General features: G+C 48.0%; 11 protein-coding genes across 11 annotated transcripts; 5 read left to right on the plus strand and 6 right to left on the minus strand.

Annotated features, from left to right (window-relative positions):
* Positions 1-39: 39 nt before the first annotated feature.
* Positions 40-1,236, minus strand: N7471_003743 (uncharacterized protein; the record flags this gene model as incomplete). The annotated part of the gene is made up of 2 exons (XM_057276463.1): positions 40-292; positions 356-1,236. 2 exons carry the CDS (start codon positions 1,234-1,236, stop codon positions 40-42), a joined length of 1,134 nt encoding a protein of 377 aa, XP_057136073.1.
* Positions 1,237-1,936: 700 nt separating this feature from the next.
* N7471_003744 (ankyrin repeat domain-containing protein) lies at positions 1,937-4,678 on the minus strand (the record flags this gene model as incomplete). The annotated part of the gene is made up of 2 exons (XM_057276464.1): positions 1,937-3,960; positions 4,021-4,678. 2 exons carry the CDS (start codon positions 4,676-4,678, stop codon positions 1,937-1,939), a joined length of 2,682 nt encoding a protein of 893 aa, XP_057136074.1.
* An 826-nt stretch (positions 4,679-5,504) lies between these two features.
* Positions 5,505-6,068, minus strand: N7471_003745 (Clr5 domain-containing protein; the record flags this gene model as incomplete). The annotated part of the gene is made up of 3 exons (XM_057276465.1): positions 5,505-5,570; positions 5,680-5,875; positions 5,950-6,068. The coding sequence occupies 3 exons, from the start codon at positions 6,066-6,068 to the stop codon at positions 5,505-5,507; spliced, it is 381 nt and encodes a 126-aa protein (XP_057136075.1).
* Positions 6,069-6,657: 589 nt separating this feature from the next.
* Positions 6,658-7,101, plus strand: N7471_003746 (uncharacterized protein; the record flags this gene model as incomplete). Its single annotated transcript, XM_057276466.1, has 1 exon — positions 6,658-7,101. The coding sequence occupies one exon, from the start codon at positions 6,658-6,660 to the stop codon at positions 7,099-7,101; it is 444 nt and encodes a 147-aa protein (XP_057136076.1).
* A 1,170-nt stretch (positions 7,102-8,271) lies between these two features.
* N7471_003747 (putative MFS transporter) lies at positions 8,272-10,004 on the minus strand (the record flags this gene model as incomplete). Its single annotated transcript, XM_057276467.1, has 5 exons — positions 8,272-8,715; positions 8,767-9,240; positions 9,290-9,368; positions 9,427-9,653; positions 9,714-10,004. 5 exons carry the CDS (start codon positions 10,002-10,004, stop codon positions 8,272-8,274), a joined length of 1,515 nt encoding a protein of 504 aa, XP_057136077.1.
* A 570-nt stretch (positions 10,005-10,574) lies between these two features.
* On the plus strand, positions 10,575-12,032 carry N7471_003748 (putative endo-polygalacturonase; the record flags this gene model as incomplete). Its single annotated transcript, XM_057276468.1, has 1 exon — positions 10,575-12,032. The coding sequence occupies one exon, from the start codon at positions 10,575-10,577 to the stop codon at positions 12,030-12,032; it is 1,458 nt and encodes a 485-aa protein (XP_057136078.1).
* A 770-nt stretch (positions 12,033-12,802) lies between these two features.
* On the plus strand, positions 12,803-14,378 carry N7471_003749 (glycoside hydrolase family 88 protein; the record flags this gene model as incomplete). Its single annotated transcript, XM_057276469.1, has 3 exons — positions 12,803-12,829; positions 12,885-13,046; positions 13,101-14,378. The coding sequence occupies 3 exons, from the start codon at positions 12,803-12,805 to the stop codon at positions 14,376-14,378; spliced, it is 1,467 nt and encodes a 488-aa protein (XP_057136079.1).
* A 332-nt stretch (positions 14,379-14,710) lies between these two features.
* Positions 14,711-17,275, minus strand: N7471_003750 (uncharacterized protein; the record flags this gene model as incomplete). Its single annotated transcript, XM_057276470.1, has 4 exons — positions 14,711-15,571; positions 15,634-15,739; positions 15,798-16,369; positions 16,430-17,275. 4 exons carry the CDS (start codon positions 17,273-17,275, stop codon positions 14,711-14,713), a joined length of 2,385 nt encoding a protein of 794 aa, XP_057136080.1.
* Positions 17,276-18,002: 727 nt separating this feature from the next.
* N7471_003751 (beta-xylosidase) lies at positions 18,003-19,682 on the minus strand (the record flags this gene model as incomplete). Its single annotated transcript, XM_057276471.1, has 1 exon — positions 18,003-19,682. The coding sequence occupies one exon, from the start codon at positions 19,680-19,682 to the stop codon at positions 18,003-18,005; it is 1,680 nt and encodes a 559-aa protein (XP_057136081.1).
* Positions 19,683-20,981: 1,299 nt separating this feature from the next.
* On the plus strand, positions 20,982-23,960 carry N7471_003752 (karyopherin beta; the record flags this gene model as incomplete). The annotated part of the gene is made up of 7 exons (XM_057276472.1): positions 20,982-21,080; positions 21,171-21,977; positions 22,035-22,660; positions 22,715-23,264; positions 23,324-23,561; positions 23,620-23,728; positions 23,780-23,960. The coding sequence occupies 7 exons, from the start codon at positions 20,982-20,984 to the stop codon at positions 23,958-23,960; spliced, it is 2,610 nt and encodes an 869-aa protein (XP_057136082.1).
* A 1,012-nt stretch (positions 23,961-24,972) lies between these two features.
* On the plus strand, positions 24,973-26,057 carry N7471_003753 (40S ribosomal protein uS8; the record flags this gene model as incomplete). The annotated part of the gene is made up of 4 exons (XM_057276473.1): positions 24,973-25,018; positions 25,259-25,456; positions 25,734-25,803; positions 25,868-26,057. Exons 2-4 carry the CDS (start codon positions 25,324-25,326, stop codon positions 26,055-26,057), a joined length of 393 nt encoding a protein of 130 aa, XP_057136083.1. The 5' UTR covers positions 24,973-25,018; positions 25,259-25,323.
* Positions 26,058-26,239: the final 182 nt, after the last annotated feature.

Raw genomic sequence — 26,239 nt, forward strand, 5'->3', positions numbered from 1 at the left:
AAGCCACCCGACGTCGAGCCATAGTTTCCACCACCACCCTCAACACCGTCCGTGGAATCCACCACCACCCTCAACACCGTCCGTGGAATTCGCATTCACCAAGTCACGGTAGGCATCTGTCCAAGATGAGTTGAGGCTCTTTATCTGGCCGTAATGGGCAGAGAGCAGCTCGAGACCCGGACGAACAGTTCCCCGCGAATTGTTTGAAATAACAGTCTGATTTCCCTGGTAGCTTTCGTACGGAGTGTAAGGCACGTCGTAGCCAACATTGTACTTCCCGACATATTCGGCTCTAGATTGCTCAGTTAGTAACTGTCTTAATCCAATGGTGGGTTTTTTTTTTTGGAATACTGACGCATTGAGAATTTCGTTGCTGTATTCGGCGAAGAGGTCATCGCCCTGGTTAAACGCCTGCTGGGCTATGATACCGAGAAGCACCATATCCAGTGTCGAATGCCCCTGGTCCCGGCCAGCTTCTTGTCCCTGTGTCAAGACCTTGTCTGAGCCTGATTCCGTGTAATTGGCAATCGCAAAAACAGGCAAAGCCCCGTTTGAAGGCCCTGTGCGGACATAGTCCAACGCGTAGTCGTACATAGTCTGATTATCGGCGAAGATACCGATAGCAAGGAGAGATGCGAGGTTACATTGATCCCAATTGGCGTAGTAGTGATAATTGTCCTGACCATTATGTTCTTCCATGAACCGCATGTTCATCGAGGCGAATATATTCGTCAACATGGTCGCAGTAGCAGTCTTGTTACTGCTGTCCCAGCCAGAATAATCGGACATAAGTTCTGCTGCGTTGGCCATCTGGTACCCATAAATACCGGAGGCCAGGAATTTGTCGCTGGTGCCGTCGATGGCTGCCAGTGTGACAGCCCATGAATTCAGAATATTGACCGCGGCGTCTGCATAGCTCTTGTCGCCAGAGATTCTCCAGCGTACGGCAAGCTGGTACGCGGCTGCAGTGTCTTTGTACAGGGACGGGTAGTTTTCCCCATCGACGCCGTTGTTACCTCGATACACAGTCTCTTTGGGGCTAGGCTGGTAAGTCGACTGGGCATAGTTGCTCGTAATCAATAAATTCCAAGTGGTATTCCAAGGTTCATCTCTGTTGGTGACGTGGTTCTTGATACGCTCGAAATCTGGCGCGGTGTGAAGCGCCCCAGGGTGGATGAAGGCCGTTGCAGACCACGAGAGGGCGAGAAGAGATAGGAAAGACAGAAAAGCGGGCATCTTGCGGAAGATGAAAGACTCGTTGAGAGGAAAAGTTCGAGCAAACAACTTGATGACAGCGCGTATGGCGAAATTTATATTGCTCGTCTCTTGAATAAATGGTCGAATTCCCGGGACGAAGTCCAGCCGAATATCCCCATGGCAGGCAACCCCCTGTGTGGAATAGATTACTCAAGCGCAAAAAAGATTGGTATAGGAACCTTAACTTTGCTCCTGATAATTGAAGGCGAGGCTACATAGTGCATCAATCATTCAACGACCCCCAGAGGCGGGTGACGGGGAAAGGTCGGAGGCTGTCCGGCCTGACGCGCGTGCACAAATATTATCATCAGTATATCTAGGTGTTCATTCAGCGAACCAAAAACCCCATCGATGGGTCCGCTAAGCAGTGTCTGAGACACAAACCTAAGTGACTACATATACATAGGTTCAAAAATTTGTTAAAGAAGCGATTGTTGCAAGATCTGAAGTCGATTTGTGAGCCCAGCCAAAAGCCCGAAGACGTTGTATGTTGAAAGATTCCGGGCCGGAGTCTACTATATATTCATGCGAACAAGGGTGATACAAATAAGGACGTAGATGCGAGACATTATAGACGAGAGAAGTCAATGGATTGTCATTTCTACCGAGTGGATTGCCTACGCCAGACAGCTTTGAATATTGACGTTACCCTTGAAAAGGTCAATTCTGTATTGTATGTTTATGCCTTTTTGCCCAACATGTCTTTCTCTTCTTGGTCGAAAACTTCTTTCTGAAAACATTCGTTGTCCGAGTCATTCCAGTCAACGAATGACTTCAAATATCGGGAGATTGCATGTCGCTCATTCTTCACTGCTAACTTGACAGCTCGAATCAACTCTCTGCGGCCTTCGCCCTCGAGAAAACTCCCACCGTCCAACAGCAATTGTAGCATGTCAGTCCGGCCATGCTCTGCGGCTCCTTCAAGTGCCGTTCTACCAAAGTGGTGACCCCTGGAACCATTTATATTAGCGCCACGACCAATCAGCTTTTGGGCAATGCTAATGTAGCCTCGAATCGCCGCGAGCTGTAAAGCGGTCGCCCCGGAAGAATCAGCAGGACTCTGGTTGACATCTGCGCCTATATCCAGTAGTTTGTTTACCAGCTCGAGATTCCCCTGAAGGACGGCAGCTTGTAGAGCAGTTCTTCCACTGTCGCGCCAAGGTGCCCCATTGACGTTTGCGCCGATTTCAAGTAGCCATTGCGTGAGCTGCAGATTTTCTTTCCCGACCGCAATTTGTAAAGCTGTACCCATGTCTCTAGATGTTGCAGGCGTATTGACATCAGCGCCAGCTAGCAGGAGCATATCCATGAGCTTGTGATGGTTTTGCTTGACTGCAATTTGAAAGAAAGCTGAAACTTCTGTGGGGGCGACCATCTCATCAAGATGGACCCCAGCTCTGAGAAGTATATCCACAAGAGCCATCTGTTCATACTCAATAGCTTCACAGAGAGCCATTTTCGGAGATCCGAAGATGTAGTCAAGACTACAACCAGCTGAAATGAAATGGTTGACCGTCTGGGCATCCGCCTCTTTGGGACCAAAATTCAAAGATGAACAGAAGTGTCCTTTCTTGTAGAGTTTAGCGGCAGATGCTAGCAACCCAGGAGTGAGGTCTTTTCGGTCAAGCTGTAGACTCTTGACAATTGCTTTCCCTAGGTCTTCTGGTGTCCATGCGTCTACTTGCAGTAGAATTGAGAAAGTACATTTTTCACTTTTCTCCACTGCGTGTTCTAGTAGAGAAATCGATTGGCATCGATGTTTTGGCCCAAGCATCTTGACCAAAGTTTGAGAATCGCTTTGAGCTTGCGAAAACTGCAGATTCACATATTCGCTTGCAAACGTAGCAGGATGTGCTTTATTTTCGCCAGTCCAATTCCACCAACCTGCCAGCTTGCAACTCCGCTCGCCGCGGTGTCGAAGTCGATATAAGATTATTGGATCAACAACATCAGAAGGCACAAAATATGTTCCCACAACGCCAATTCCAGCTTCTAGAAGAGAACGTACGAGAAGTTGACCACCCGATGAGATTGCCATCTTTAGAGCTGTGGGGGCGCATGGTAAAGTGCGAGTGGTAGAAACCAGGTCCAAGAACTCGAAGGTGTGGACAAGGAGGTGACGAAAGTTGATTGCGTTCCAAACAAGCGCGTTGATCTCACGTTCTTTGACAGGTGCGCCGCGTCTTAACAGAATTTTCGCAAGTTCAAAATAGCCACGACACAGGGCTGCTTCCAGAGGCGTAACGCATAGTCTTCCAGGTTCGACAAAGTCTCCATAACTGTAGTGGTAGCTAGAACAGGATGAACTTGGGCTTTTATGGTCCCTGAGCAAAGCGTCAAGCTGCGAAAAGTTTGTCGGGGGCGAACTGGAAGAACGATCTGCTGAGTTTTCCAGAAGAAAGTCTATTAACGCCCTGTCAGCTGCCATTATTGCCGTAGTGAGGATCCATCGGCCTTTCTCTCTCAGCAAACTGTGCAACAGTCCGCGTTCTTCCAAGTACATCGCTGTTTTCAGATCACCAATAGAAAAGACATAGCGAAGCTCAAGGTGAGCCCCGGCGTTCAACAGTAATGTTATTATGTCGCGCTTTCCCTGGCCAATTGCTCTACCAAGAGTGTTCGACACACAGCAGCGCGTGGCTCCTCCGAGGGTTTTGGTTTCCAGAAGCATCTGAACTAAATTTGCCTCGTCTGTTTCAATTGCTGCAATCGGGTTAGCGAAAGAAAGGAACATAGATGGACTCTAGCCTGACTTGTAGTTACCTCTTAGTATCATCAGATCTCGTTTCATCCCATTTTCTATCACCATCGTTCGCATCGCCTCATTCTGCATCATCATCTCAATCTGGTTTGGCAGCGCATAAGAAGGCGTTGTCTCTATGAAGTCCAGCTTTCGCTCAATGTTCTCATCGGGCGCTCCCCATTTCGTGAGGAGTTCAACAGCAAAGTGCTGTTTGTAGTGGACCGCCAGCACAAGCGGAGACAAACATCCAAGTACACCGTCTGGTCTGAGATTGGCCCCGGCCTCGAGGAGTATTTTCATAAGCTGAACATTTCCCCTAGCCGCCGCAAGTCCGAGTGGAGTCGTAACCAAATTTTTGTGCCTGTGAGCTGGAGCTGGGAAGATATGCCAAGCGTCAACATTTGCACCTCGTTCGAGGAGGTGTTCGGCTATCACAGTAGCTTCAATGGTACTCCTATTCCAACAAACTACACCAAGTAGCGTGCCGGGCCCAGTTTGCCTGGTGTCTGTGCAAGTAATAGAGAGCTCAAATCCTTTGTAGATTTCATCGCAGAACTCTAAGCATGTTCTGGCAATCTTAAGATTCCCCGTCGCTTCCAGGCATCTTCCAATCAAGTCGGGTGAGACTTGACGAACTTTCTGGACCAGCAGATTGACCAGTTCCTCATTCTGATTCATGAAGGCAAGCTCAAGTGCCGAAGAGCCCCGTCCAGGCTGTCCGAGGATAGCATTGTGTAACAACAGAAGACGTGCCCATTGCACGGACTCCCTTTGACTGTAGCGAGCCGCCACAAATTCCAAAGCGGTTAGAGACATAAGCTTATGTCCTCTGACATTCCTACCCAGGAAGGTCAGTTTCGGATCCACTCCAGCTTGAAGCATCGTCACAAAAAGTTGGAAGTTCCGGGTTCTGACAGCACTAGCAAACAACTTTTCAACGATTATCTCAGCTGTTACCCCACCTAATCTCAAAAGATGTTTTATGGTCTCTGGAGAGTTCAAGCCGGAGACTTCAATGATTGCCTTGATCATGTTATCTTCCCTAAAGAAATTGCTCAGATCCCGAGGGTCATCTATGTCCTGGCCTTGCTCACCAAAAATTCTGAATGACAGGCTGTTGGACAAAAGAAAAAGTACAACGGATATCACGTCTTTCATATCCTTCATATCCGTGTTGCAGAGACTTCTCGATGTATGGAGATGCTGACCTTCATACTCCTCCGGCGTGATGATACTTAAGATTGTACTAGTTCTACCGGTGTCTGGAAGTGGACCGAAGATCCCCGCACTATTCCAAAGCAGGTTGCATGGTAGAGTAGTCAGTGAATTGTCGTTTGTTGGTAGATGACAAAAAGCACGGGTCTGATCAATATTAGTTGTTTTTGGACTGCCTGTTCCATATTAGGTCCGCTATATATAGTATCTTTCTATGGCATCTCACCTTGCACCTCCTCTAATCGAGCTATACGAGAAAATTGTAACCAGGGCAGGTTTGAAATAATGTCTACCTGTAGCGGAGATGGCGCAGGAGAGCAGACAACAATGCCAGGCGGAGTCGGAGGTGAGGGTGCTAGAAAACGTTAGACATAAAGTACCTTTGATTTGCGATGATAAGGACTACCTGAGGTAAATCTCTGAACGGTTGATCGATATGCATTTCTTCTAATTCCAAGTTTTACCTTTTCTGGTGGGTAGAGGATCCCATCGACGTAGACTTCCGGCTCTCGTTTCTTTTTGCCCAAGAATTGCGCAGATGACAACTCGTTTCGCATCTTGATCTTACTAATGCGGTGGTCGATGTATTCCCATTGCTTTGCTCCCATTCTGTATTTTCTGTAACCCCATTCCTTTATCTTCTTCTCGTATTGCCAATCCCTAGATGTTGTTAGAGTTCACCAGGCACTAGTCATGGACAAGAATGGGGAATAGAAAGTAAAAGGTCGCTGTACCGCTTAGAGAATCCATGGCTCGTCGCCATGATTTGTATGACCCTTTTGAGCGATTTCTTTTCCGTGAGATAGAGACGCTTGATCTCTGATTTATGGATATCCCATTCCGGGTCCGCCATGGTGATGAACCAAGAGTGAAGGAAGAAACTGTTGACAAGAACCAGGAATCTTCTGTTTTAGAGTAGACTAGAAGCAGCGGGCGCTTTCTGTTCTCTTAAGTGTAATAGTCGGTGTGTTGACGTGGTTCAGCTATTAGTCCTGCTGCCTGCCACTCGAGGTGCAAGATGGGGGCCAACCTCCAGACCAATCAACATTGGCCTATGGGACCACTCAAAAACAAACTTACATTGGCTGATGTCCAAATCTGATGCTCCACTAGGCTTGTGGCTGAGGCAACTCATTGGGCTTCACCCTGGGAATCGCCATGGTTGAGAAATAACGCTCGTGATTTGCTAGTGTCGAAATCAGAATCCCCACTCTTGCCGGGGTCAAGGCACCAAATTTGTGATTGGTGCTGGTCACAATCCGAAATCCACCTTTGGGTTTTGTACCTGAATGATGTTGTGCCTACAGTGATTCATTACTTCAGTTTAATCCATCTAGCCTCTCTTCTAGATTTAAATACAGATCTACAATCCACAGGATATCTTTCGGTCATGGTCAGGTTCTTCTTATACCTTCTCTTTGCTGTCTCCAAACCATTTCCCGATGGCGTGGCTACCTTCCAATAGCTTTTTAGAGAACCATCCATCGCTCAGTGAAGCTGGCCAGAGCCTCGCGGATCTGAACTATATTGCCGAAACTTTTGGATATCCACCATCGACTGTTCTCCCCGAGCCGTCCGCGCTCTTTACGGATAATTGCTTTAATGGCCCGCTCATGCATTGCCCCCAGCCCGACCGGCGTGCTCATGTGGGCCTAGTGGGGGTTGGATCGCACCAATCCAATTACAATAACCCAAATAACTCCTCTATCAAGTCCAACCGAGCGAAGGTTTGGGGGGCGGAAAATGTCACAGGCTCTAGTGCCATATGGCCTCAGTCCCTGCCGTCCCTGTCCTCAACAAATGGCATGGGGCAAATGAGCAATCATTCCCAAGTACTCGAGTACAAATCCCCCGGGTCTACTAATCCGATAGGGGAATCTGAGTAAGTCGCAGAGTTCAACACGCAAACTAGCCATCTTTTTTTGCTGACTGTGATTCTGTTATTCCAGCGTTCGCGCAACTTCTTTCTTATGTGAATGGGGGAACTGCCACCAGCGCTTCTCCTCGAAGGGATCAGTGATGCGACACCTTGAAACAAAACATGTTTCTCCTCAGTCCTTCAAATGTTCCCATAGGGGCTGCAACAGGCTTTTCAACCGGAAAGACAACAGAGATGAGCATTCACGACGAGCTCACCGGGAGAATGACTTCTAGTAGAATTGAGAAACATATCTTGAGTTTTTGCTTAGATTTTATGCAAGGTCGGAGCTGTTGTATGCAAGATCTAAGTCCCAAGTTCATGGTCTAGCTTTTCTGATGCATACTTTGAGTGAAGTCGTAAAGTGCAGTTTCATTCAATGGGTGATCTATGGAATGGACGTCTTGTTGATCTGGAAAGCCATTCATGGTAAATTGTAGCTGAAGTATGCCAGTAGCGATGTGTGGAATATCTTAGAATAATAGCTGCTCCCATTGCTAATTTTAGCCAATCCCGACCACGAGGCCGATACTATTGTTGTGAAAACTTTTGAGCATGTTTGTCGTTACGCTGGCCGCGGAAGCCGTTCCATATTCACCATCGGGCTAGACGGCGATGACAACGTTGTGTTCGCCTATCTGCCTAAAGTATAGTCGTTGGTATCGTTCGGCGACACAAAATTCGGTTCTTCAAGCTCTTCATCGAGGAACTCTTGTGCTGCAACGTATTCGACGGGTAAGACGCAAATCTAGCCCACGGTGTAGCTCGCTGGGTCTAACATGGCTTTAACTTACAAGTACTACCCGAAAATATCTTCCCACTGCCCCACTAAAACCCGACCCGGTAACCAACCTACGCAGTCTGGCATAGCAGACTAGTCGATATCAATGGACAGAACAAGCAACCAACCACTCCCACGCTCAACAAGAGGATAGAGAGTAGTCTGTGTGGGTGAAGGCTGTCCTCGAACTAATGGCACATCATGAATGAATGAACTTGGTGAGAAACAGTAGTCATAAGGAGACTAGACATTACCTGGAAAATAGGAGGCTATAAGGTGAAGGCAATGAATAATACGCCGAGACTTATGTCCATTTGCTTTTCATTAGATAGATGATGCAGGTAATCTCTCATCGTATTAATAGACATAACGGAAATTTGGATTCTCACGATCCGTAAGATCCTGGAAAGCCAGGTCGTGAGATACTTCACTTGTCGCCCGTTCTTTCGAACGGTTCCTCGCCATGATGATCACACGGGTTAAAATAACAATAGCAATATAGACAGCATAAATTATGACGTGCGTCAAGAAGCCATGCAGATAGCGGGGAGCGTCTCCATCTCGGAAAATCTGGGGCGCAATCAGATTACCAACGGACCAGCCTATAAAGAGCATAGTCATAGTAAAGCTCTTCTTTGATTGTCCAGCAATATTTCGAGTGATGAGTGAGATGATCATGTTGCCTTGCGCCGGGAAGAATTGTGTGCAATAGAACGCTATCAGCATTCCCCCTGCGTTCGATGGAGTCGGGGTCACAACCAGGATGACAATTGTGCCGACAATTGAGGGGATTGTATAGAGCTATTTTTGATAAGTCAGTAAAATATGCAGCTTCGTTGGCACAATGCTTACTATCATCACAAGGCACGTTTGCTGGAATCGCTGGGATGCCCACGCAGATCCAATCATGACTATTATGCTCCAAGCTCCCTGGGCAATATTGAGGAGCTGTGTTTGAAGAAGTGAGAACCCAAACTTTTGTATGATGAGATTGGAGAATACTCCCAGGCCGCCAATAACCAAGTTAGCAACAAGAATGAGCATGACGCAGCACCAAACTAGGGGATCCTTGAGGGCTTCGACCACCTGGTATTTCTTATATTTTTTATTTTCAATGCCCGTCTCGTTGTGTCGAACTCGTTCAACCATCAGACGTTTATCATTTTCGGAAAAGCATTTGGCTGAGAGAGGACTATCGGGAAGGAAAATGCCGATAACGACCGACCAGAGGCACGTAAAGAGACCGAGCACCAGAAACAGCAGTTGCCAATTTTTGATCGGGCCGTTCGTGAAATGGGAGACACCAAAGCCGAGAAGGCCTCCGATCTGAAAGTATTAGCACTTGAGACACAAAGAAATAGGAAACACCACATACAATTAGTTGTACTCCACTCATACAATACCAAATCGAGTTCAAGAGGGATTGTTCTTCTCTCTTGTACCACATTCCCGTCCTGTGGTGGAAATTAGCTCATAAACACTGAATTAAAGGGGATCGAGAATTACACATACACTAGCATCATTGCTGGCTGGACGCAGCTCTCAAAGAATCCTAGCAAAAATCGGACAGCCATGAGAGACGCAAAGTTTGTTGATGCCGCTGAGCACGTTACAACGGCTCCCCAAATGAGAACATTGATAGCGAGTATCTTCGCCACAGGAAATTTCTGTAGAAGCAAGTTTTGAGGATATTCGCCACAGAGGATGCCAATGTATAGGATCGTCCCTAACCATGAATACTGAATCGCATACAATTAGCTAGGTGTACACGGAAATGGCACTAAGTATGGAGGACTCACTTGCTGACCCACGAGGTGGGCATCACTTTTGATACCCATGATGGAGGCATAGTTCAATATGCCTTTGTCTAAAGACTGACAGAAATAGGTGATCACCTGTATGACAAGGACACGACGAGTGATCTTCCAGAAAAGTCGTCGGTCAGTGGCAACATCCATTGTAATCCCAGGGTCAGCCATATAGGGATCTTTCTTCTCGTTGCCATCTTCGCATGTGTTTGTCACATCCAGGTCCGATTTCATCTCCTCATGCTCGACGGTTGTGGCCATTTCGCTTTCTTTGTAGGCCATAATGCGTCAATGAAACAGTAAAAATGGCCTAAGTAGTTTAGGACTCGAGATGAAAAATTAAATTCTAGTATTTGGATGAATCCAGCTATCTATACCTCATATGATTTTCGTGGCATCTCTTAGATTAGCTGACACTTTGCCCACATCTGCCAAACAAAAGAAAACAGACTTTCGTGGAGTTGGCCTTCGGAGGAAGTGCCGGACATTCTCCGACTTAATGCACTAATCCGAATTTGTGCTAAAATCCATATCTCACGCCACTTGACTGGGATCTCCTCTCCGCCAAGAGGATCCTCCTTACTCCGTACACTCTACAGTAATTGAATAGTAATTGATAGGACCTTTGATTGTGACCCATCGGAGTTCCTCCAGCAGTTTCCCCGTGCTCCGTGGATGAGTGTCACGAGATTTTGCACTCAAACACCACCTGGGCACTACGCCAAAAGGAAAGTTCCATTCAGGCTAACGCATGATAAATTGTCATCATTCCTACGAACAATTAATGATGCTTCAGACCCACCATATTCATTTTTCCCTCCCTCTTAACACAAAACCGGTTCAACCTCAACTATGGTATCTGCCCCGTTGATTCAAACATATGATAGTCCTCGGGATATTGTGATCAATCAAGATTTCATCATTCATGTGCAGCCAAAAGCAGAAGACACCGAAAACCCATGGTCTCAAGTTGCAGCATACGCCGTTGACGTGGCGAACGCGAGCATCACCTGCAATGACTTCGATTATCACTCCATCGCGGTGGCGTCCTTTGACTTCAATGGACCTGTGAGGGTCAGGGTCGAATATATGCCAGGCTCAGTCGACTTGGCAGCGATCCGGCCAGCCTCACGAGGCATCAACACAGAGTTGCGAGATAACGTTATCACGTTCACTTTGGATCGCGCTGAAGATTTGATGCTCGAACTGAATGGCAACAAGTGGAAAGCCCTCCACTTGCTCACAAACACGATTGATCCAGACGCCCCGAGCGAAGATACCAAAGACATCTGGTACTTTGGACCAGGCGTAAATCAAGGATCGGCGTACTCGATGATCACCGACGGGGTCAATCTTATGGTACCGTCAGGTACAACCGTGTACATTGCTGGTGGGGCTTTTATCACTTTCCGGCTGAATTTCGTTGGTGTCACCGACAGTGCTGTGCGAGGACACGGCTTCATACTCGGTCCAAATGGTGGATATGTCCATCGAGAACATGGTGGCGCAATACATATGAGCCAAGCGAGCAGTATTCATGTAGAAGGTGTCACGTCCTTGGGAGCAAACGGATTTAGTCTCTCTGCAGGAGAATGCAAGAATGTGCATGTCAATCGATATCGCTCATTCTCATCTTCTGGCAATGGAGATGGAGTGGATTTCTTCTGTTCGTCCGATATCATGATCGAAAATTGCTTTTTGCGCAACTCTGACGACACCATTGCGCTCTATTCTCACCGCTGGGACTGGTATGGTAATTCAAGAAACATCACTATCCAAAATTGTATTTTGCTCCCCGATATAGCCCACGCGATAATGATGGGTACACATGGCAATCCCGAAAATCCAGAGACAATCAGCAATGTCACGATCTGGAACATTGATATCTTGGATCAAGAAGAGAACCAGTTGTGGTACCAAGGATGTATCGCTATCAATGCTGCCGATTCAAACTTAATCCAAGATATCCATGTAGAGGATGTCCGAGTGGAAAGGATCACCCGCGGCCAACTTTTCAATATCCGAGTGATGCAGAATGAGATGTGGACTACTGCTCCTGGGCGAGGGATTCGAAATGTCACTTTCAAAAACGTGTCTTTGTGCACGCGTGACTCCGGAACCATAAACCCATCGCTAATTTTGGGCTATAATGAGGCTCAACGGGTTGAAAATGTTACTTTTGAGAACCTCAAGATCGACGACAAGGTGATACATGACCAAATGGAGAAGCCCAGATGGTACATGGTCTTGGATTTTGTTCCTTTGTTTGTCAATGAGCACGTCAAGAACGTCAAATTCATTATATCATAAATTATGGCTTGGTGCTATTGGTGCTAGTATACGAATACGACCAATGACAGGCTCCGGGACACATATTGAGTGTGTTCCTTTAAATATCCATTGCAAAGGGGATTTTTCCCTTTATAGGCTTAATTAGTATGTAGATGCCACACAAGCTGGCTTCAATCAGTCAGTAAGTGGGTGCTGTAAAAATGAGCAAGCTAGTACTCCCATGCCCCTTTTTATCTGAGATATTGCTCAAGAAAAAGAGGCACTTGATGTGCTGTTCGATCCTTCTTGGACGTTCGACGTCCATGAAATCTTGAACATTTCCTATCTTATCGATATAATCAAGGCTCGTCAAGGATATTATTGAAGCCCAAGTAGAACAATTTAGCCTTAACATCCCATACATAGAAAAGATTTCAGTCATTCGTAGTTGATTCGTTGGCACCAATTTCCTGGGTCAATGCCTGCACATTCGTCAGAGATCTAAACGCGTCCTGTCTTGCATACTAAGAGCCGCTCTACTTGATATGTCAGATACTACAATTCCCCGGAGCCGGTTGCCTAGTCTCTATGAGGCGGGTGAATTCCCGGGGCAATCCCCGGTACCAAGATTCACCCCAGAAGGACATGATTGTTCATAAGAACCAACAAACCACGAGCATGAAGGACCAGTGTCTGACTTCATTGTTTCATTGTTTCAAATTTCTAAATTTTGTCATTTTTCTCGCCGAGGATTTGATATAAAGCTTACTCTGGTGCATCGACGTCTTTCCGCTCGGATCATTTCGAAAATGCCTCTAGAAAACAACGCCATTATTGTATATTTGAACCCAATACTTTCCTCGCATACAGTCTTGCTAAAATATTTACAAGGAACACATTTCAAATCGGATCAGTCCAGAACCGTGGGAATTCAATGGCGTGAATGGTTTCAAGAGCGCAGTTCAGACCTCGGCAGAGCGGCTGACGAAGGCACTTTTCTCAGAGTCTGTCGAGGCGAAGCTATGGATTGTGGCTGCTCACGCATTGGAAAGCGTAAGCATACCGCCTAGCAACGCTACCAAGAAATCAAATCTGACCTATGTTTAGTCCAACCCGCCCGTGCTCTATCCGGAATATACCGACGAAAGAGGCAATTATGTCTACCGAACCCTTGATTTTTGGACATCAGGCTTCTTTCCGGGGTCCATGTATCTTCTACTCGAGCGATCGATTCTTTATAATCGAAATGCATGTCTACCTAAACCTGTCAACAACAACCCCGAGATAAGACCTCACCCACTCCAACTCGAGCACCTATGTCGGTGGTGGACGACCAATCTTCATCAAAACGCACTGAAGCGTGATACACATGATGTCGGGTTTATGATTGCACCGTGGGCTATGAAAGCCTGGGAGCTGAAGCGGGACCCAGCTGCGTTCGGCAGTTTGGTCATGGCTGCGCACTCCCTTGCGAGTCGGTTCAACACAGTTACGCAGTGTTTGCGCAGCTGGGACGTCTGCATTACCAATAGGTACAAATTCACAGATCCATCATTGGATTTTTTGGTGATTATTGATAACATGTTAAACCTTGATCTCCTTTTCTGGGCTGCAAAGGAGACTTCAAATTTCGCTCTATATGACATTGCGCTGGCGCATGCGCGTACGACACAAAAACACCATATTCGGAAAGATAACAGTACCTTCCATGTCGTGAACCTTGACGTGGAGACTGGCAATGTCAAATCTCGATTTACAAACCAGGGCTATAGTGATGACAGTTGCTGGGCTCGAGGACAGGCATGGGGGATTTTGGGGTTCATGCAGACCTTCCATTGGACTCAGGACCTTTCGTTCATGAACCTAGCCAAGGACCTGGCAGACTACTTTATCGCGCATTTGCCGGCCGATGGCGTGCCGTACTGGGATTTCAATGCACCAGTGACAGAAGCGTGTCCCCGCGATACGTCTGCAGCTATGATCGCCGCTTGTGGCATGCTTCTCATTTACAAAGAGCTTATGGGTAGCCAAGAGGCGGACCACTACCTCTGTCAATCGGTAAAGCTAGTCAACAACGTTGTTGACAAGTTCCTGGGTCGTGAAACCATTCGGTTTGAGGCTAAGCCCCTTGTATCGCAAGTTTCAGTCTATCCAAATGACTGTATCCATGAGCAAACCGGGGACGGCTTCGATATTCTACAAGTTGTGCATGATAATAGCACGACGTCAAAAGCCAGTCAGACTATTTTGGGCGGAGCCACCATCAACAACTATGAGTTTGCGCCGAGAAGGTGGTCAAATCATGGGCTGGTTTATGCGGACTATTACTTTTTGCTTTATGGCAACATGATTCTCGAGATGGGGCTTGGCTCTTCTATTGCGTAATGATAATGCAGCAGAAGAATGGAATCGGAGATGCCCTTCACAATCGTCATCATTCATAACGTAAATCTGCTAGAAGATACAGAAGAATCCCTGGTTACACATGGAAAGGTCGTCTGCACAAAGTATGCTTTTTATCGCCCTCGTATACACCTAAGAAGACATCAAAAATGACATAAAAAAAGAACATCGGAGGGTTCTTACATATAACACCGCTACTACCATATTCGTCCAAATAGATCAGATTATTAAAGTATTAGATTGTCAAAGACAGGGGCCACATAAGCGGCCGACTATTCTTGTATATTTGATTGAAGGACACAAGTATGTTGGTATTAGAACTTTCGCCCATTGACGTTGTCGGCCGTCGGGAAATCCCTTGAGCCCTTGTCTGGCTCTTGGCTCCCAACATGTACTGCACCATAGCGACTTATCCTCTGACCAGGATTAGGGGTAGGATTAAAAACTTGCGCCAGGTCCGCTTGGAGACTAGTGATGTCATTTCCAAATGCAGCATTGGCATCCTGCCACATACCAAGACGCGGATCTTGTGACTGCATATTCAATTGGGCGTTCCCGTCATAAACGTCAGATTGTCCATACACGGAGAGCGGGTCTGATGCTGAGAAAATAGGAAAGCCTTGCTGGAAAGATGGTGGGAGTGGTGGAAAAGCCAGGCTAAATGGATCCAGACCATATGGCTCTTGGGGGGAGTGTCTTCTCATGTCTCCAGCATGAGGCTCGCCATTGGAAGCTCCGGGCTTGTGTATACCAGGCTGAAATGGCGAGGTGCCGGTAGGAAGTTGCGCTGGAGGTTGCTCCTTACTTTCGTCCCAATATGCAGTTTGCCTGATATCTAGACTCGGGCGACGGGCAGCACTAGAGTCATTTTGGGCATCCGAGAGTCGCTTTGCGAAAGTCGAGGCGAGGTTGTCGCCTATTGAACCTATAGTCTCGTTTCTCCCGGTCCATCGCTGAGAGATCTCGAGAAGGCTGACAATCAAGGTATCGAGAGCAGATGGAACAATGACTTGGTTGTATCTTGCATGTGCTAGGAGCATTCTCCCGGCAATAAAAAGACAAAAAGAAAACTGAGGGTTGGTAAAGATGGGTGATAATGAGAGGAACTGTTGCCCAATAGTAGCGATCTCAGATGCAGCCTCTAGACATGTTTCTGCAGATGAGGTAGATGGCAGCTTGATTGAGCAATTATTCCAGTGGGGGGTGGATAGGCAATTGCTTGGTGCAATAGAATGACAGCGGTATTATGCGTGATATGCGCCAGTGTCAGGTTCGGGTCCATGACCCCGTCCGAATTAAGCACGGATGCCTCTCGCCATCTCCGGGGCAGGTACAGTTTCCACCTAGAGGTTATCATGATGTTAGTAGGCCAGACGCGCACATTGAAGCTACAGAACGAACTGGATGAGCCGCAGATCCAACTCTTTGAATTTCATCATCCAAATCCGAGCTTTCTCAGCATCTGCAACAATGAACGCATGGTCGAGGAAAAAGTTTGTGACCAGCGTAAGTGATTCGGTAGCCTCAATATTGTACGCAAATCCACCTATTGAGAGATCATCATCTGAGTTTATCGACCCTCCACTACCGCTTAGAAGTGATGAGGTTGTTGCGGTGTCCTTCGAATCTGAGATGCCGAAAAAAGGCGCGCAAACCTCTCTCTCCTTCTCCCAGACCGCTCCCTCACAGGGAAGGCGGCGTTTCAAATCGGCGCTACCCAGACTTACCTCCCGACCTGTGGATACACTACAGAAGCGATCCATCAAAAACACAGCCCAAAAGATTCGCCGACGCTCCTCCGCTTCGCTCCAAGACCTCGACGGAGGCAGGAAAACCATACGCCTAATCAACGACTCGCCCGAATTGTTTGAACGGTATAAAACGTCTTCCTCAACGCCGAGTTGAAGTTGATTTACCGCACCGATAGTACTGCCGACGATAGACCATGACGAAGGTCCGCGTCCTCGCTCAATCTGCAAAATGGAAGGAATTAGTTGACCAGGGGGGTCAAATAGTCATTTTATGCGGCTCACTGTTTCAAACGCAATGATGATCAATGCCTGCAAGTGCTCGACCGAGTAACAATCGGTGCTGGCTAGTATGACTCTTTTTCTGCTCTGCTCAGCGACAGATGCCTTCGTTTCTGTATCACACAATTCTTTGCTTTGGGAGAAACGTACACATACAGCGATAATTGCGTGAAGGATGCAAGAAACACGGGGACGCTCATCTAGAGATTGCATACGCTCCCAAAACCTTGTCACGTGGAGAATCGGTATCCAAGGGTGTATATTGATAAAATAGAAGCCAACCAGCTCCGTCATGATCTCGGTCGAGAGAAGACCGTCGGTATTGCCATCCATGCTGACTGGGACGAAGGGTGTGGGAGTTGCCGCGCAGCGTCGTCTTTTTGTTGAACGCGAAGCTGCCTCCATACTCTCGTGTGCTTGTTCCTCGTCCCTCTGATCTACTGACGATAATGTGTGAAGCAAAGCAGACTTGAGATCATCTCGTCGCCGAGCCAGATCTTCAATATTGTTAGGTCGATCGCTAGACACTGATAGAGCCCCATTCGGATACATCGTCTTCCACATCTGTTGCCAGAGCAATTCCTGACCGAGGAACATATTCTCAAGTGTCTCAATGCGGCGATAAAGTTGGTCCATTGCGCCAGTGCGGAGGCCAGGCTTCATGCGACGCTCATCATAGACGCACTCAGCGCCGGAGCGGGTGCATTCTACACAAGGTTGGGTCCGGCTGCAGCGCGATTTTTTTCTTCGGCAAAGCTGGCAAGCAGGTAGATCCTCGTGGAACTTTGATGCATCCTGTGGCTCTTGGCCATTGGCCTCGCTCTCGGTATGGCTCGACGTGGGTGGCATTGGGAGTCTCTCAGGTCCACCATTTATGCTTGTAATATCGACAAATAGCGCAGATGGAGACTGCTACGGCATCAAGCGACCTATTGTTTGAGGACTCGACTTCATGATGAAATGGTGGGGTATGATGAACGCAACCACAGGAAAGACACGTGTTCTCGGCTAAAGAAGAAACCCCATGGGGAAAGTAAGCTTCCAACCTTACCTAGGTAGGAAGTTGTGCACCACCCGAGGAGCGGAGCAACGGACAACCTTACTCCGAGGAAATTTCTCGCGCTATCATAGCCTCCTTACTGTGGCAGGTTATCAAAGCAGGAACAAGGGACAGTCTCATACTTGTGCCTGATCTCATTTGAAACTGAAATTATTCAAATGGGCAGAGCCCAGTCGCTTGGATTAACTGGACTGAGTGTTTATGTTCCCGGTTGGCGTCGTCTTTACGCCAAATCATTGTTTATTCCTTATCGGAATCATTCCTAGCGAGAAACATGTTTTCAAATGCGCCTAGTTACGGTATCAATTGTTCTCAAAGAAAACAGCTGGATAACAAGACATAAGAAGCTATAAAGAAAATGGCATTATTGTACTACTTTCGCTTCCCGTGTACTGCAACCAAGCTCATTGAAGAGTATGGATAGATATGATTCGAATACAGGCCGGCCAATATGTATAATATATAGTGCTCCTTGAAAAATTTCTGAAATAACTTAAAAGGGAAGCAAACTACATACTACCAAATATCATAATCTGGGATATTCTCCTCGAAATATGTCTCCACAACTTCGGTGAAGCCCACGTCATGTCCATTATAAGGCCATGGCTCCCCGCCTCCACTGGCAAACAGCGCAAAGGAATTGCCTTCGAAAACAAGGTAGTTGGCTGGTGCAAATGCTTGCCATGAGGAACTAATTGTTGCAAGATATGTAGGTGTCAAATGAGGGTGAAGACTGTAGCCAAGCTGGTAGTCCAGCGGAGTCGCGCGAATGTGGAGGGTCAATCCAGAGATAGAAGTTTGATTTAAGGGAATTTGTTTTGATAGGGCTGTGCAATTTTTCAGTAGGGTAGTATAGAGACACAAGCCTGTTGCATTGACGCAGCCAGTAACCCCGATGTCTTGATGTTGAAACTCGGACAAATAGGCGGATATTCCAACAGTCATCTTGGGACCATACAAGCCTTGTATCGCAGATAGGGTTGCCGAGAATGTCATGTTGAGACTCTTTTGTTTCCGGAGAAGAGCAGCAGGCGTATCGCGGTCACTAAGACCATATACGTTGGGTTTGAACGTGAGCCCGTGCCCATCAAGGGCAAAATTAGACGTGTAAGGGGTACGCAGTTGGTACCAGCTGGGATGCAATACTGACGAGGTAAACTCATCGTGGAATGTGGCTGGAACGAGATGCTGGTGAACATCGGATGGCCCAAACGATTTGCTGAGCATGATGGGCTCCTCGTTATTCAAAATCGGCCACCCTTCTTGGCTCCATTTGACGGGAGTCAGAAAAGTCTCTCTTCCAAGTGGAGATGAGCCTTTAATCTTCCTCCGTGCGAGGAAGGCTGCATACCAGTCGCCTCCTGGCGTCTCGACCAGAGTTGAATGCCCTGTGGACTGGACGGTCAAATTATCATATCCATATGCACCGTTAAATAGTAAAGGGTTATTTGGATTAGGTTCCCATGGCCCGGTAGGGGAGCCGCTTCTCGCGATTGTCGTGCGATGAAGGTCATCCGTGCCTCCTTCAGCAATCATGAGATAGTAGAAACCCAGCCGGTAGAACATTTTTGGGCCTTCGGGACGCGAGTTGATATTGTGTGTGAGTGTACCGTTCCAGAGAGAGTGATAGCTGTCGATACACTTTCCAGTGATTAAACTGATTTCACACTGATAGATCCCCCAAATCCGGTCCTCATTGTTATTGGGCGCCATCAGATTCAAATAAGTCTTTTTGCTCTGAGGATCGTGGAAAAGCGAAGGGTCAATTCCCCATGGCTCAGCCCAGGTCAAGTCAGACCACTCCACTAGGTCAACCGAGGAAGCAAAGTAGATCCTCGGCCACACTTTTGCTACTGGATCATAAGTCCAGCGGGTCATGCACGCAATGTAGAATGTGCCATCAATATAAGAAAGTGTGGGTGCCCACGACCCAGCCCCAGTAGGAACGCCAAAAAGATGCTGTGATTGTGGATCCGCAAAGGCGTGCGAGATTAGCTCCCAGTTTCCGAGATCGGTGCTTTTGTAAATGGGCGTGCTCGGAAAATATTCGAAAGAAGAGGTCGCAACGTAATAGCTATCTCCAACTCGGAGGACTGATGGATCAGGGTTCCAACCTGAGATAATCGGATTTCGGATTGCAGTCGCTAAAGCAAAAAGCCAGCTATAGAGGAGCATAACTAGTAGAGTAGTCATCATCTTGTTCCCTTAAATGGCAATCCAAGTCGCAGGATCTAGTCTATAAGACATTGGGATACGTTCTCGGATTCTCTCCGGTCTATTCCCCGGCGGGCCATATGGCGGGTTTTTTTCCGAGCACCAACCCTATAATAGATCAGAGAAATTGATCTGAGCTGACTCTTCTTGTTACAATTTGAGATTACTCCAGGTCTCAGGTGCAGCGCCATGGGCATTCTCAAAGCAATCAATGTGGAAGCCTTGCTTTGGCTATTATGCGACTTGGTGATCGATATTCTTCTAGCTTCGTTACGGGGAGGTCAAAGGTGGGCTCGCCGTCCGAAGTTAAGAGTGGCCGTTTCTGGCCGGTCATTTTCGGCAGCAATTCCACAGGTCCTCGGATCTCATATGTTTCTATGTATAACCGGGGACAGACTACTTATGTTTATTACCAATTCCATGGTAAGTCCGTACTTAGATCAGCAGATGCCTTAGATGATACTTAGAATATCTACATAACCCGAGGAGGTCACTGAAACAAAACTATAGAACATGAGCCATTTGTAATCTTTGTTTGCGTAGTTGAATCTTGATACAGTTCAGACCCTCATAGTCGGAAATCCGATGGAGATTCAACAGGCGTGCAATTTGCATGGCCTCGACACTTAATATTTATGGTTCCGGAGCTGCAAAAAATGCAGCGAAGAAGAGGTACAGAACGGCAAATTTTTGAGAGTTGAGCTCGTCAAATAGGAGGATGTTCTCAGATCCATCACTTTTTTGTTGCAAAAGTCCTTGGTTGAGCAACAACGCTGAGCAAGGGCTACCTATGTGCAGCCTGAGGCAGAAACATCACGTGAACATGACTAACCCCCGCACAGGGGCCAATCAGAGGGCGACCCCCGTAGAACCTCACCCATTGTGGTCTTTCTTGCTTCGAATCTTTGTTTTAGTCTCTTCACATATCTTGCACTTCTACAGCTATTCCCATCTTCTCCAGACTTTCCCACCTAATTATTGTGTGTTGAAATCTGGGCGTGCACTCAAGGCACCTTTTCCTCTCTGTGCTTCTTGTCGCGGAAAGACCTAGTGCATGCCGCCTCGTCATATCCACAAAAACACCCGTCCCTTCTTCCCACTCTTCCACAGGAAATCCTCTTTCCACCACTGCTTCTATCGTGGTGATCACCGAGTGTCGAACCCTTTGATTGATCCGGGTCCAGAGGGGTTTTAAAGTCTTTTTTCTAATCTCTTCTCCACCTCTTTTTTCCTTCTTTTTTCTCTTCCCCCCCCCCCACATCCTTCATTTCTTTGCACATCATGGACGCCCGTCAGGTGTTGCAGAGTACCCTCGCGCCAGATGCGGCCGAGCGTAGCAATGCCGAACAGCAACTCGCCCACGCTGCGGAGGTTGACTTCGTATGTGTCTCCTTACCCCCCTTCGTCCTGCCACGAGTCATGAAAGATTTCCCCAGGATCCCAAATGCTGATACTTCTGTCGCCCGATAGGCTGCCTACCTCATCACCCTCGGTCAGGAACTCGCCAACGAGAGCAGCCCCGCTCACATCCGTGTCGCTGCCGGTATCGCTTTGAAGAACGCTTTCACTTTCCGGGATCAAGCCAAGTTGCGCGAGGTGCAGCTCCGATGGGCCCAGAGCATCAACGCCGAGACTAAGACACAGGTCAAAGAGCTTGCGCTCAAAACCCTGCAGTCACCCGATGCTCGCGCTGGAAATGCTGCCGCCACACTGATTGTTTCCATCGCTGCTATCGAGTTGCCGCGTGGTGAGTGGCCTGAGTTGATGGGCATTCTTGTCCAAAATGTCGCCAGTGGAAACGACGCACTGAAGCAGTCATCTCTCACTGCCATCGGTTACATTTGCGAGTCACAAGATCCCGATCTCCGCGCCAGCTTGACACAACACTCCAATGCTATCCTTACTGCGGTCGTCCAGGGTGCTCGGCGCGAGGAGCCGAACATGGATGTCCGTTATGCTGCTATCGCCGCTCTCAGTGATGCTGTCGATTTCGTGCGAACCAACATGGACAACGAGGGAGAGCGCAACTACATTATGCAGGTCGTCTGCGAGGCCACCCAGGCCGATGAGGTCCGTGTACAGGCTGCCGCATTCGGCTGCTTGAACCGCATCATGGGATCCTACTACGAGAAGATGCGCTTCTACATGGAGAAGGCTCTGTTTGGCCTGAGTATTATGGGCATGAAGAGCGAGGAGGAGGAAGTCTCCAAGCTGGCTATTGAGTTCTGGTGTACTGTCTGCGAGGAGGAGATTGCCATTGAGGATGACAACGCTGAGGTATGTAACACAAGACCGAGTGGTTTTGACCCTGTACTGACGTTATTTTTCTCATAGGCTCAGCAAGAGGGTGTTGAGGCTCGTCCTTTCTTCGGATTTGCTCGCGTCGCTACTCGTGAGGTTGTTCCCGTCTTGCTGCAATCTATGTGCCGACAGGACGAGGATGCTGGTGATGATGAGTACAATGTCTCTCGTGCTGCCTACCAGGCTATGCAGCTTTACGCCCAATGTGTGCAGGGTGATGTCATTCAGCCCGTTGTGACTTTTGTCGAGGAGAACATCCGCAACGAGGACTGGCACCGTCGTGATGCCGCTGTCGCTGCTTTCGGCGCTATCATGGAAGGCCCCGACGCCAGTCTTCTGGAGCCCCTGATCAAACAGGCCTTGTCTGTTTTGCTTGGCATGATGGAAGATAGCTCCATCTCCGTCCGGGATTCCACTGCCTACGCCCTGGGTCGCGTGTGCGACTGCTGCCCTGAGGTTCTCGACCCCGAGGTCCACCTTCAACCGCTTATCTCGTGCCTGTTCAACGGCCTCGCCAACTCACCCAAGATCGCCAGCTCCTGCTGCTGGGCTCTTATGAACGTCGCAGACCGATTCGCCGGTGACGATGGCTCGCAGACTAACCCTCTGTCGAAGCACTTTGAGGACAGTGTGAAGTCCCTACTGACCGTGACCGAGCGGTATGTTTCCCTGAGTGATATCCCTTCGATTCCTTTGATCTAACGCCCGTACAGACAAGACGCCGATAACCAGCTCCGTACCGCTGGATACGAAGTTCTCAACTCCTTTGTTATGAACTCTGCCAATGACAGCCTGCCCATGGTTGCAACCCTCTCAGATGTTATTATCCAGCGTCTTGAGCACACTATTCCCATGCAGCAGCAAGTCGTTAGCGCCGAAGACCGCATTCTTCTCGAGGAGATGCAGACTAGCTTGATCAGTGTCATTCTGGCCATCGTCCAGCGCTTCGAGGTCGAGATCAAGCCTCAGGCTGACCGTATTATGAGCGTGCTGCTTCAGGTCCTGACTACGCTTGGCGCCAAGTCGAGCGTGCCGGATGTCATCTTTGCCACCGTTGGTGCTATTGCCAGTGCTCTTGAGGATGATTTCATCAAGTACATGGAGTCATTCAGCCCATTCCTGTATAACGCCCTGGGCAACCAGGAAGAGCCAGGTCTCTGCTCTATGGCCATCGGCTTGGTCAGTGACATTGCTCGTGCTTTGAACGAGAAGGTCCAGCCTTACTGTGACACCTTTATGAACCTCCTGCTCAAGACTCTCCAGGTAAGATTGTTTCTCTCAGATATACCGAGGTTGATGCCCAATGCTAATTTCCCAAACAGACTTCCACCAACCAGCTCAAGCCTGCGATTCTTGAGACCTTCGGCGATATTGCCCAGGCCATCGGAACCAACTTCGATACGTACTTGGCGGTCGTTGGCCAGGTTCTCCAGCAAGCCTCCAGCGTGACCACCAGCTCCGACCTCCCATACGACATGGTGGATTACATTGTTTCTCTCCGCGAAGGCATCATGGATGCTTGGGGTGGTATTCTTCTGTCCTACAAGGGCACTCCTTCGAGTAAGTTGCTCTTCGCTCTCCACAAAGATACGATCTCAGCATGCTAACTAGATCGCAGTCACCCAACTCCAGCCTTTCATCGAATCTATCTTCCAGCTTCTTCACATTATCTCCCAGGAGAGCAACCGCAGCGAAGGTCTGATGCGGTCTGCCATGGGTGTTATTGGGTATGTCTTGGCCGCTTCTAGTTTCAATTGCCTTTACTAACTATTCACTAGTGATCTTGCTGATGCCTTCCCCAACGGCGAACTCGCTGCCTACTTCCGCAACGACTGGGTCACCTCTCTCGTGAGAGAGACTCGCACTACTAGACAGTACAGCGAGCGCACAATTGAGACTGCTCGCTGGACCCGTGAGCAGGTCAAGCGCCAAATCAACATGGGCGCTGGTATGGCGTAAAGCCGTCACCATGTCTCACATGGTTGATTACCAGTGCTTCTGGTCCGATTCCGTCTTCCAAAGCATCTGCCACTCACATCGGGCCTGCTGGCCTCAATGCCACAGGTCCTAGGGCTGCTTGAGCCCACACCCAATTGGTGCTCCTGATGTGTGCAGGGTAGCTGTTCCGTACTCGATGTTATCGAACCCGAGCGCTTGGCTATCAGCCTCAAATCTCTCTCCTCTTTATTTCCCAGCACAGGATTCCCCTCCCATCACTCCCTTTGGTCATGAACTCTGTTCCCCAAAACCCTTTGCTGGTGCTCAATTATCTGATGACACACGTTCGAATGAGTTACCCTTCCCAATTCCTGTATGGCCCTGTCTGAGTTTCCTTTTTCTTCTTGATACAACCCTTTTCACCTTTCCCAATCCCCCTTTCTATGTTGTTTTTAATTAGACAAGACCCCCCCTCCCTCGCATCTTATAGCATTGCGACTCATGTAGCCCAAGAATTCATGTATCCCCTCTCCCACTACTGTGCTCCCCATTCATGTATCCCTTCCCCTCATGTCACCCCCTCCAGAAAAGAGTCATTGTCATGAAAAAGCTGTCCCTGATTTCGTCTCCCTTCCTCGTATACGCCGATATTTGCCCACAACCATGCTATCACGCTGGAAAACCATGTATAGAACCACCCATCTGAACTTTGCCCACAGATGGAATAAGTGAATGACTTGCTGATGAGTTAGTAGTAGTAGAAGTAAAGATGTTTGTATCATTATTTATTTCGATGTTTTAATGGTGATTTTTCGTTTTACCTTTGGAGCCCTCATTGTTTTGCTGCTATAGTTAGAGCCATGGAGTTGCAGCTACGCTGTAACTGCGACAAGAAAATAGTTGATGCCTTAACTAGTTGATGCCTTAGTTAAGGCACCAATCTGTGAATGATTATCGGCACGTGATTAATGCGATAAGGGCTACATCGAGCCCCAACCCTAGCCGCGCACCACCCGAAAACCAAACTTCCACCGATCGTCGTTTTCTTCCGCTTCATCCATCGACGACCATCTCTCGAGGTATGTGTTATGCCCTCCCCCAACAACAGCCTCTCAGCTAGTCTGGGGATGCAATCATCTTGTCTAGATTGCTTCCATGTGAATTATAGATAATTCTCAGGGAATCGCGATCCAGGAAGCCAAGATGATACGCATCTCCCAACTCGGCACGGGCTGAAGAACTCCTTGCAATGCAAAAAAGGGGCACTCTTTGCGCTCGAAGACTAGTGGTGGCTGACTTGAATCGCTCTCGTCGAACAGATACCTCATAATCTTTACTTTTAAACGTTACGATTTGAGAATCTCGATTCTACTAAACCGCCAAAATGGTCAAGACCTCCGTCCTCAACGATGCGCTTAACGCCATGAACAACGCCGAGAAGGCTGGCAAGCGCCAGGTTCTCATCCGTCCTTCCTCCAAGGTCATCGTCAAGTTCCTTGCTGTCATGCAGAAGCACGGTACGTGAATTTTGAAATTTTCGTTTTTTTTTACTTTTTTTCTTGCGTTTTCTTTTTTCATTGCTTTTTTTTTCTATTCCCTGTCTTGAGAATATTTGTCCCACCCATTCGGGCTGATAACTAGGCGGCCGGTCTCAAACAACCTACGACGTCTGCCTTTTAAGTGTCCGATATATTAATTTGCGAAGATCTTACACGTTTCCAAAGCGCTGTTATGGCTTTTTCAGTATTTGACGACTTTTAAATCTTCACAACATACTGACTCTTTCTTTCTCAGGCTACATTGGCGAGTTCGAGGAGGTCGATGACCACCGCTCCGGCAAGATTGTCATCCAGCTCAACGGCCGGTACGTTTTCACAATTATATCCACCAGTCCAAATGGAACATCAAGCTAACGTTCATATCTCCAGTCTCAACAAGTGTGGTGTCATCAACCCCCGCTACCCCGTCCAGCTCCGTGACCTCGAGAAGTGGGCTACCCAGCTCCTTCCTTCCCGTCAGTTCGGTTACGTTGTCCTGACCACCTCCGCTGGTATCATGGACCACGAGGAGGCTCGCCGCAAGCACGTTGCTGGCAAGCTCCTCGGCTTCTTCTACTAGATGGAGTCGTTCTAAAAAAGAATTGAGAAAAGTTCTTGCTTTGACTGGTTATGCATGGCGTTGGTTTTACTAGGCTGGACCTTGGAATGTAATCTGGACTTTGTAGCTGTGAACAAAATACCCCCTGTTCCGCACTTTTGATGGTTTGCAGAGTACATGGTTCGCTCGTATATCAATGCTAG

The sequence above is a fragment of the Penicillium samsonianum genome (genome assembly GCF_028829775.1).
Source record: "Penicillium samsonianum strain IBT 33392 chromosome Unknown utg000003l_segment0_segment0, whole genome shotgun sequence".
NCBI lineage: Eukaryota > Fungi > Ascomycota > Eurotiomycetes > Eurotiales > Aspergillaceae > Penicillium > Penicillium samsonianum.